At 35.3% G+C, this 11,661-nt stretch overlaps 3 protein-coding genes across 3 annotated transcripts; 2 read left to right on the forward strand and 1 right to left on the reverse strand.

The window, feature by feature from the left end:
- Positions 1-796: 796 nt before the first annotated feature.
- Positions 797-2,575, forward strand: TRIADDRAFT_22758 (uncharacterized protein; the record flags this gene model as incomplete). The annotated part of the gene is made up of 1 exon (XM_002110520.1): positions 797-2,575. A coding segment is annotated over one exon (1,779 nt), but the record flags the coding sequence as incomplete, so codon positions are not given.
- A 649-nt stretch (positions 2,576-3,224) lies between these two features.
- On the reverse strand, positions 3,225-4,016 carry TRIADDRAFT_22923 (uncharacterized protein; the record flags this gene model as incomplete). The annotated part of the gene is made up of 3 exons (XM_002111056.1): positions 3,225-3,334; positions 3,571-3,761; positions 3,886-4,016. Coding segments are annotated over 3 exons (432 nt in total), but the record flags the coding sequence as incomplete, so codon positions are not given.
- A 1,361-nt stretch (positions 4,017-5,377) lies between these two features.
- Positions 5,378-8,576, forward strand: TRIADDRAFT_54696 (uncharacterized protein; the record flags this gene model as incomplete). Its single annotated transcript, XM_002110521.1, has 8 exons — positions 5,378-5,506; positions 5,698-5,835; positions 6,086-6,137; positions 6,410-6,535; positions 7,069-7,320; positions 7,414-7,663; positions 7,754-8,045; positions 8,196-8,576. 8 exons carry the CDS (start codon positions 5,378-5,380, stop codon positions 8,574-8,576), a joined length of 1,620 nt encoding a protein of 539 aa, XP_002110557.1.
- Between the last annotated feature and the right edge of the window lie 3,085 nt (positions 8,577-11,661).

The following is an 11,661-nucleotide window of genomic DNA, read 5'->3' on the forward strand; positions in this document are numbered from 1 at the left end:
ACATAGGGTAAGAAGAAAATATCACTGATCCCATCAATCAATGAACTAACTGTAGTGTTAAATTGGTTAATTAATCACGCTAGTCATGAGAGTAAATGTTTGTTTTCTTAATTAGATCACGCTTTAATTTGGGCATTCCAAATGGTGTTACGCATTTTTGGGACATAACTCGCTGCTAATTTGACGTTGACGATGGTGTTGGTCAAAGGTATAAAAGCAGCTACCTTAATCAGCTCCTAATTTGTTATAGCGCTATACAATCCGCAGGAAGATTTTCAGCCATGAAGAAATTTCAAATAATGTTAAAATTTCTCGCACTATCATTCATTTTTGCCAATGTTATAGCTACTGATGTGCAGTTATCGCAACCTCGATGTCGATGTCCATGTAGCAATCAATCGCTTCAAAATCTTGAGTAAGTATACAAAATTCGTTAACAAATTAACGAAATCTGCATTAGGGTATTGCATAATTTTTCTTAAAAAACTCGCACTAACCTAACTCTAATATTGTATTGAAATAGAATTATTTTAAAGAATTTCTCCTTCTATTCTTTGTTGTTACGATTTACAGAGTTATACGGATCTGCAAAGCATACAGTTTAATCAAAAACTATCACATTTATGATTATCGTTGCTGTTTCATCAATGCAAATGGAATTCCATATCCAAGAAAAAAGAGGGAATTAGTTGCCAATTCACCTGAAAAATTTTATGAATTTCTGTTGAAACGGCTGCGTCATGAAGACGAAAAAAGCAGTAGTGCTAATTTTAGTACTATTAGTGTACGCTCATCGACTCCAATTCACGAGCAAATACTGTCCAAAGTTTCTAGTTGCAAGCCTGTTTTGAAACCTAAAAGATGTCGCAAGAATAAGTTTAATCGTTTATATCGAACTGAAGACGGCACCTGTAACAATTTCCGTCAAACAACATGGGGTGCAGCTCCAACCCTTTTTCGCCGCGCTATACCATCAAGATATGCTAACTATATTAACAAGCCTGTTGGTTGGAGCCATGCAAACTATCTACCAAGCCCAAGATTGGTATCTAATCGCGTAATTTCGTCAAGAAAAATTACACTATCATCAAGATATACCGATTTAATGATGCATTGGGGTCAATTTATTGACCATGATCTAACTTTAACAGTTACCGTAGATAAAAAAATTGAAAAAATTTGTAGTCAAAGTTGTAAGAAATATAGCCATTGCTTTCCTATACCTGTCAGCAAGCAAGATAGTAAATTTTCTTGCGAGAAATGCTTACAATTTACACGCGCAGCTGCTGCTTGTGGTACAGGATTAACAAGTATTGTCTACGGATCTGCTCGGCCACGAGAGCAAATAAATGGTATTACAGCATTTATTGATTCGTCCAATGTCTATGGATCATCGAAAAAGGAATCCAATTTATTGCGTAAGCGTCGATCGAAAGGCCTATTAAAGGTAGGTAAACGCGTCAGTCGTGGTAAATTTCTATTGCCATTTGCTAAAAAAGGGCAAACAGAGTGCCAACCTAGCGATATCCTGAAGCCATGCTTTTTAGCAGGCGATAAAAGAGCTAATGTTCAGATAGGTCTGACAGCAATCCATACCATTTGGGTTCGAGAGCACAACCGTATTGCTAAGAGATTGGCAAGAATCAATCCAAGGTGGAACTCTGATCGAGTGTATCAGGAAACTCGCAAGATTGTCATCGCTCAAAATCAACACGTTATTTTCTACCACTATCTTCCAAAATTGCTAGGAGTTACCTTTCCTACGTTGATACCAGATTATTCCGGTTATAAGAAACGAGTGGATCCTTCAATAATGGCTTCTTTTGCAGCTGCAGCTTTCCGCATTGGACATACACTTATCAATCCAGTACTGCATCGTTTAGATAGCAATTACCAGCCAATACCACAAGGAAGTATCCGTTTGAAAGATGCTTTTTTTGCACCACATCGAATTCTCAACGAAGGTGGAATTGATCCCATTTTAAGAGGCATAACTGGTAAATACGGAAAACTAAAGTCGCCAAGTCGTTTGGTCTCTAAGGAAGTAACGGATCATCTCTTTGAAGTAGATCATCAAATGGCAATGGATTTAGCTTCATTAAATATCCAACGTGGCCGAGATTTTGGTCTGCCTAGTTATAATACCTGGAGAAAGCGATGTGGATTAAGAAAAGCAAGGAGATTCTCACAATTATCTGGTGAAATTGATCGTAAAACTATTGCTAAACTAGCTCAGGTATATGATCATCCAAATGATATTGACTTATGGGTAGGTGGTGTTAGTGAAAAGAACATTCGTAAAGGTGTAATGGGACCAACATTTGCCTGCATTATTGCAAAGCAATTTATTAAAATTCGAGATGGTGATCGATTTTGGTATGAAAAACCAGGAGTTTTCACTTCTCAACAATTAAGGCAGATAAAGCAATCTTCGTTAGCAAGAGTTATTTGCGACAACAGTGATGGTATAACTCGGATACAGGAAGACGTATTCCGCGATTATAATACAACCGGCAATGCTTTTGTTGATTGCAATACTATCCCTCGCATCAATTTAAGGAAATGGAAAGATTAGTAATGCCTAACTATGTATCTGATTTAACTTTCACCAATGTACGGTATTAAATGATTATATTCTGTGTCTATAATTAATCTGAAGACTAGCTATGATCTGCAAAGAAAGACAGAAAGATGCTGGCATGTTTGCTCTTATAGGATACTAATTTAAAGTTGCACTAGACTGAAATAGGCCATAATAGTACTATTTGATCTACTCGCATGCTATAAACGTAGGAATTGTATGAATACTATGAAATGATGATTTAACGACTTCGTTTACTGTAATATCAAATGCTTCAATTTTATAAACATCAATAAATGAATATTGGTAAAAACTCTAGTATGCCTGATAGACTGTAATAGTTCTTCTTATTTATGCACAGTATTCACTATAAGTAGTACAATTTACGGTTCTTCAAGACGATTAGTAAGCTTAAGTTCACTATCCGTGTCGGAATCGTCTAAATATAGATCTTTATTAAAAAGTTTCGAAAATTCACATAGTGCAGATAAGTACACATAATTTAAGATCGATCTTTAGTATTTCTACTATGAATACAAAGTGTTCAAACAACACAGATCTATAAAGTTATTGACAAGAGTGGTCTTGTACAGACTATAATGCAGACAGACAGTAAGTGTAGTACAGTAATAATCCAATTCCGTTATTCTAAGCCTTTGGTATTTTTAAAAGGATGATAGCCATGTTCCTTCGCAATTTTAATAGGTATAAAGGAAGGTTGAGGAAAGTTATCCCAACTGTTCCATTGCCATCCTATAAAAAAATGGGAGCAATTAGGAAATACTTTATACGTATTAATCAGTAATGAAAATACAGTACATAGGATGACTACAGTGTCGATAGGAATAGATAAATTGGAATATCTGATAATCTTATCAGAGAAAATCAAAATTAGAGCCTGCTAATACTCTTCTTAGTCCCTTATTTCTACCCGAAAGATACGAATTACAGCATTAGCAGTTGCAGATGATATTAATGAACTCAATTACCTTCACAACGGTGTGGTTCCATTAATTTGACTTGGCTATCTTCATCAACACATCCTTTGACTAGGATTACAACAAAATGACTGTTATTTTCTAGGTCGACCACATTCACGGTAGTTTCGATGGTACAATTTTGTAACTCTAAATCAGTTTCTTCCAGCAACTCCCTCTTTGCACAAGCAATAAAAGATTCCCTGCAGACAAAATCGAATTTTACTTATATTACAAGTTTGCTTAAAGCAATAGTTAGACATCGTTCATCACTGTGTTTGTATGGAAAAAATTCTTGTGGTGTACTGCACTGCTAATATAATTTACCCGAATTCCAAATGTCCTCCTGGTAAGGCATAATGCCCATCGCCGTAGCTACCTTTTCTTTTACCAACCAACACACAATTTGGATATTTAGGATTTGTGACCACAACGCCTACTCCAACTTTTGGTTTCCTTTCTTGGTCTGTGTATAACAATAAAATATGCGAGTACAAGGTAAGTATTTGTGATAGAGGGTAGAAACTTCAGGCACCAACTATAATTTGGGTCAGCAAGAACAGCCCTCTACAGATAGTAGGATTGTATCAATTGAACAGCTCAGTAGCTATACCATAGCTCATACTGCATGGTAATTAACAATATAATAAGTCAAGTTATGCATTACATTGCACTTTGCACATAATATGAACTTTCATGGCTTTGCAGCAACTCTTCGATGTTAGCTGATAGCTCTATACCTACACCATGGTTTAGAGTACATGGCGGATTGCGTGCAAATTGATAACGTAATAAATGATGCAGCAATAATGTTGTAGTTTTAACCACCATAAAGGCTTTCATAACCAAGCAGTAACTACAGTAGTAGTGTTTGTATAAATCCCTTCGTCTCATCATCTTTTAGCCAATATCTAATTATCTGTTACGTTATTGGATGTCGAGAAACGCATTCGTATGCCAGGGTTAAAGCCATCCAATGGACCATATTATGCCGCTATTTGTCTGCACCTCTATCGTGTACTGTATCGCATCAAATCTACCAGTATATCAGGTAATATTTACAAGTCACTTTTGCAAAATTTAAGTTAAGCTTGCAGTATTGATCAGCTTATACCGCCATGCAACAGTATAGAGCCTTTAGTCTCATCGATCTTCAGCTAATACAAGGATCTAATTTAAGTATTAATATAATCGAATCTGTTGCAAGAAAAATCATCGAACTTGCCTGTCATCCTGCTATTTCTCTGTTCTTTACCGTACACCGTACTGCATTCAATCTATATCCAGTAATATTAACAAGCCACCTTTTGCAATATTATGTTTGCAGCACTTGCCAGCTTTCTGCAGAGTGGCGAGGAATAATATTCAAATGGATTAACTGTAAATACAAGCGATGGATTGGATCGACGATAATTTTAATATACTGTTCCATACAGTAGCTTAAAATACGGATCGAGTAGTGTTGAAAGGGAATATTTATGCGCTGTGTATGATATCATGATAGTGGCATAGTAAAAATCAAATCAGACACCAGTTTTCATACTGTACCATGAGTTGATCGCTTATATTTATACACTATAGCATAAGGTTTAGGAGCACTTGTAAACCTCCTTCCGGCAATCCCTTGTGCATAATTATTAATGATTGGGCATGCAAGTGTATTAGCGGCAGAATTATTAGGTAAATGCTTCTATGAGCTTCAAGATCTCTATATAATCCATATTTAGGGCTACAATCCTGTATATAAGAATCATAGACCTCACCCTATGATGATAAGAAATTCGTACTGCTTAACATATCGATTTTGGTAAACAAGTTCATGGCAATGTACGACAACGATCAAACTTATCTTAAGACTCTTTCCAATATTTCTTATGCAATTATCAACAAACCCCAGGATCTCAATTTAGTGGAAACTACAAAACTCCTCTTACCTATACCAATCCAGGTAGAGAATAGAATACATATACGCTACAGTATTATTGGAACAGCGGTACAGGGCTACAAAAAAATAAAAATTTGATTGAAATTGTTTCAAATGATGTTACTTTAATTTAAAAGTACAGTACAGTATACGCATACTGTATCACACATCTTTTTCATCTTTAATCGATAGTAAAGCATGATTTTATATCTTAGGATGATTCAGAAAGATTGATTAATATATCTGCGAAATTATCAACTATCACCGAGCTATTTCAACATGCTGCCCACCCCGAGGATCATCTAACTTGTATATGCAATAAGGTTATTAGCGAGGGACTAATCCCTAAATTAGTAAGTTGAATCATACCAGTAATTCCTTAAATAGTATTATAGAGATGAATTCCTTTTTAGATCATTTTCTTTGCTTCAATGCAATTGTCGTCATAATTCACTATTATGTAACGGAATGGTCTATTTGTACTCTTTATCTAGATGGAATATTATTACTCCAAATCGGATAACAAGTTGCTGTTATATAGCACATCACGAACAATACTTAATGCCATCTTTTGCTATAAGGTAATGGACAATCTATTATCAGAAGAGAATTACAGTTAATAATGGAACCATTAAATTTACACTTTTATTAGAAAGTAAGAATACACTTGTAGTAGCTGTCTACGACGATGTCTGTAGTGATATGTTAGTTGTGGTCGTAAATATCAAATACTGTATATGATAGTACAGTAAGGTATAATGATTTAAACAGAAATGTAACTATTCATCAGCATTATAGTGTTTACCATCTGAAATTATAGCTACTTAACGAAGCGGATTGTAAATACGTATGCAAATATTCTCTGATTATAACGCTATAACCTTTATAATTCTGTTTAAACACAAAATATACTCCGGATTATGTCAGTTCCCGACGGCTGCTATTCAGCAAATCCTGCAAATGATCTTCGATGTCACCCTGCAAATTCCATCTACTACCAGGATCACACAAACATTAGATTTCCTAAAACAAGTTCTCCACAATTGCCGAGAGGTCTGTAGTAAGGAAGGAAACATTCAAGCTATTACGGACAACAACTACATCCAATGTAATGTATAGCATTTGCTCTATATCGTAGACCTCGATATCGTAAAATTGTTGCATGGTCCGCTTACATATACTGCTTTGTACTGTGTTATTCATAGTTATTGCTGGCTGTACTACTGCATTTGTGATGGATAATTGGCAATTGATGTTGAAGCTGGTTGATATGAACCTACTGCTATCTGATACATCTTTCCACAGCAGCAGCAATGCCAAGCAAGACATTGAATTGCATACAGTATCATTTCTTAATTTAGTAATGGAATGCGTAAGACGAGTATCTAGAAAGCATGATTCCTCAACGCAGCAAATGGACATAATTCTAGAAAACATAAGACTTTCTCAAATTCCGGAAATACTAAAAAAAGACTTTATTCATCATTTAATTCTGAGAAGGACTCTAGATATATTTATCGAAATTTTTTCCTTTTATAATTTGAATTTACCCAATAGATTGAAAACCATCAATTTGGTATTACTAGAGTTGACGGTAAATTGCTTAAAAGATATCGTCGATAATCGTGAAAATTTATCATCAAAGTATATTATCGCTATGCAAAATATTTCGTTGTTTTCTGGCTTTTATCACTCGGCACGTAATGAAGCAGGTTCTAAAATTGGCAAGTCAGTTATGAATGATTACGCTTGTAGCAGTAGTCTGCTTCGGAAGTTGATGTTATGCCTTTTTGCAAGTCTACGGATCGTTTTAAGCTGTGAAGTAAATAAATCTACAGGTACAATTCGTTACTACTTTAAGTTTATATTCCGTGTATTCATAGTATATTGGCTCATAAAAACTGCTTTTAAACGGTATCATATTGTTATAGACCAAACTGATGAAGACTTAGTTTTTCGGTCCATAGAAAGCATCATATACTATCTACATGTTTTTCATGATATTGTCGCAACTGGTAATCCTATGTCTACTAGTCAGGATAATTGCAACGATACAACTGGTCTAGCGAAAACTTTGGTCAATACTTTTATTGATGAAGACGATTCTTTAGTTCAAATTATTTTATGGCTTCTGGATGTTTATTCTGCCGTGAAAATTTTCTCAAATTCTTGTAGTTGTAGGTAACTACTCAACTTCACTGTAGAACTATCGGCTAGTTCGGAATAACAAATACCGCTTTATTAATTTTCATTATGCTTCTATTCTTGTAGGTTGGCTATAGCATTGGCTCCTTTAGAAACCTTTATGTCACAACTTCAACCTGATTTGGTCTTTATATTATTAATTAAATATTTTTATTACGATCATACAGTGCTTTTGGATATGTTGATATCCAATGAAACTAATTTTCTAGAATGCTTCGTAAAATATTTAAAATTCATAATTCAAGACTGGGATAATTTTCGTAAAGCTCATGATAGCCTTTCCGACACGTCACTAATTGCTAACGAGCATCTCGCAGATATTGAGGCAATCAATGTTAGCGAGCATTCTAATATTGAAGTAAGTGAACATGTCTTTACGGTCGGTATGATAGTTCATAAAACAGTGATAGTTTAGCTGTACTCTTTCATTCCTAATTATAAGTTGATCTATTAAATAATTATCCTATTAATGTGAGCGAACTGCTGTATACTTTACCTACAACAATAGATAAGAGGGGATCATTATAATGAGACAGATCTTAGCCAGGCAATGTCAGTGAACGAAATTCATGACGTGAAGCATCATTACGACATAAGTTTGCTATCATCATTTGAAAATTATTCAAAAGATACTGAGAATGGTGATGACGTATCTTCAATATCATCGTTGGAAGAACTTTACAGCCAAAGTATATCATCAATATCTTCATCTGAATCTTTTAGTAGTACGAGAGACTGCGAGTACACTTTGGATAAAACTATGGCGGTTTTAATCCGCTTAAATTTAGCCATTGAAAGATTAAAAGAAAAGGATCTGTTTCCGTACTGTCCGGATGCATTGCTAAAACTACTTTCTCAAGTTGAAGAATTATACGAAGCCGGCTATTAACATACAGTATATTTTTTATTTTTATTATTGTATGTAGAATTGATTTAATACAAGACATTCATTTTGTATATACCAGTGCAGTATACATATATCATTATTATCTAAAGTGAATACAGTAAATTATTGAGATCAATTTCACTATCCTACTAGTTCTTTTTCGATTCATGCAACAAAAATGAACTGGATTATTCCGACAATATACATATTATAAACTACATATAAAATGTACAAACAATTTATCTATAGTTTATAGACCTTTTCAACTTTTAATGTTGTTGACGTGTCCTGATTAAACGTAGGATACATGCATATCGATACCTTAATTAATGTCCATGGTGTCAGGACTACTTTGAACTTAATTGTGATTCTAGGCTATCGAGATGGAGGATTTGAGAGCCTAACCAGTAGTTTTTCTTTTATTATGGACTTTTACTTTTATATTGATACTCAAGGAAATCCTTAAACTGTGTTTATATTCTTGATGTAAAGATATTTTATCCATTTGATGATTTATAGCTCATCTATCTTCTCGTAACAGTTCGCTCTGTAATTGAGATGCAGTTTGTTTGAACATGTTGCAAATACATTTGAATAGTTATGAGAATGCACTTTTCCAGATTTAAGTCAAGATTAATGGAGGCCAATCGAACTACTAGGAAATGAAAGATTTTGGTCTATTCATTTCAAGCGTAATTCAATCGTCTCAGCATATTTAAAAGTAGTTGATGCCGCAGCGAGAGTGTCTAAATTAATATTCTGCTGTACTGTATTGTGCTTACTTTTGTGCACAATTACAGTGTGTGCATGTCTAGATTTGCATATGTAGGATGCATCTTTCTCAGTGAAACTGATCGACGATGGATACATCTTGATTAAAACCAAGAGCTACGAAAGAAGGGCTTTTAAGAACTTAAAGGCGGAATTGATTCATACTGAAACCATCTAATTTAGGTCAAGATTTATTCGATGCAGCACCCAGGCAAGATCGATATTGCTGGTGAATTTAAAATTTGGTACTATGTTTATTTTAGGCTGGTGCGTCTAATAAATCGTCTACAAATTTCAAATTTTGTATGTTTATATCGATGCGTATAAATACACTAATCACTCGGTATAAAACTACATGATCCATCATCATGAGACCAAACGTATTGGATCAAAGGAACTACTAAAATAGAGAGAGCAGCAAAACAGTCAAGCCTCATCGTTTAGGGTTGCAGAGACCTTGATAACTTGTGATGTGAGCTGAGTCAGTGTTGTGGTAGCGATGCGCACGCGTACCAATTGCAGCAAAATGCCAGCGCTCTATTTCTAATTTTACCGCCAATTTTTTAGTCTAGTCGTGTTTACGGTAGGTTGCCATTTTACTGTATAGCTAAGCATGCTGTCTTCATTGAGATTAGGACTCAATCCCACAACGATAGCAATTCATCAGCGATTAGCAAACTAATTCGTACATTTTAAGACTAATTGAAATAAATTGATAGGCTAATCACGTATCAAAGTGCAATCGCCTAACCATGTCAAATCCATCGACCGACTAATAGTCGTTAGCATAGTGTCATGACCAAGGGAGTACAGAAAAATCGAGAAATGTTTTAGATACTGCTTACAAATGCTATAATACTGCATAAGACCCTACAGAGAGAGAGACTATGTTATTTCCATCGTTCAACATCTGATTTTTCCCCTTGACTGCAAATAACACCGTGAAATTAAGACATTGATGGTTTAATATGGAAGACCCTCTGACTATGGCCTGCAAGCGCAGTCTGGTAGGTGACGGATACCAGTACGGTACGGTGACTGACACTCACTGCCGTTTCCCTTCAGCCGAGTTCTGTAGTTTCTATACTGTGTGCATGTACTGTACGCTATGTTTAGGATGCTATACAGACTAAAGGTATCGGTACGGTCTACAGTAGTAGCCCATGCCCTTCCACTGTAGCGTACAGTACTGTACGGTAATAAAGAGTCAGGCAACTGAAGCGCCAAGTCGTGTCAGTCTTTCACAGCATTGACCTGCTAGTTGGCAAGTCCATTGCAATCATGGCGGGCACCCAGAAGTTTTTAGTTGTCGTCACAATATTGGAAGGTAAGCCTATATAACTTTCATCATCCTTGATGGATGGTGAATGAAATAGATGATGAATGATTTGTTAGTGTAACACAAGATACAGAATCCCACTTTTCCAACATTGTCCGTAGCCACCGATTGGAATTCACAAGCTTGCTGTCAATCGGAACTCGCTCGTCCGATGGACCATCATGCAAGTCCCTACCTCCACTATGATGATTCACGACTAAATATATCATTTGGCCAATAGAAATAGACACATAGTGCAAGTAGCCTCTTGAAATATCGATGGACTCAATTGAAAAGGCCAATATTGTGCAATATTAGTATTATACTACCTTAATTTTGAGGGCTTATGCATTAGTAACGATTATTTTTTCTTGTCCGTGTAATACGGTACTGCCATCGAGTGATATTGCTTTACTTGTATCGAGCAACAAATCCATCGCTTATCTAAACAATTCCAATGGATTCCCTATCACTTTGTAAAATTTCAACGTTATCACTCAAATGCTCTCCTTTTACAATAATAGCAATTATCACACTACAAATGTCGCCCAATCTCAGATACCAAATGCCAAGTCATCATACATGCAATGCTGATTGATTGTATTCCCATCTAGACTACCTGTATAAACGATCGATTTAAATTCAATTTTTAAATTGGCGGTACGGATAATTTGAATAACAAGTTGAACTACTACAAATGGTGCACAGTCTCGGATACCCGATGCAAAGTCTTCTTACATTTGCAACCTTTGTAGGCTACGTGTATAAACCAACGATTCAAATTTAAATTCAAATTGGAGATACTGATAATAATAACAAGTTTAATTAACGGTTACAAATGTTGCTTCCAGTCTCGGATACCAAATGCAAAGTCATCGTATAGACATGTAATCCTGATAGATTGCATTTTCATGTAGACTACGTGCATAAACGATCAATTCAAATTCAAATTCAAATTGGAGATACTGGTAATAACAAGATCAACTACTATCATACTGT

This window comes from Trichoplax adhaerens, genomic scaffold (assembly GCF_000150275.1).
Source record: "Trichoplax adhaerens TRIADscaffold_3 genomic scaffold, whole genome shotgun sequence".
Classification (NCBI taxonomy): Eukaryota; Metazoa; Placozoa; class Uniplacotomia; order Trichoplacea; family Trichoplacidae; genus Trichoplax; species Trichoplax adhaerens.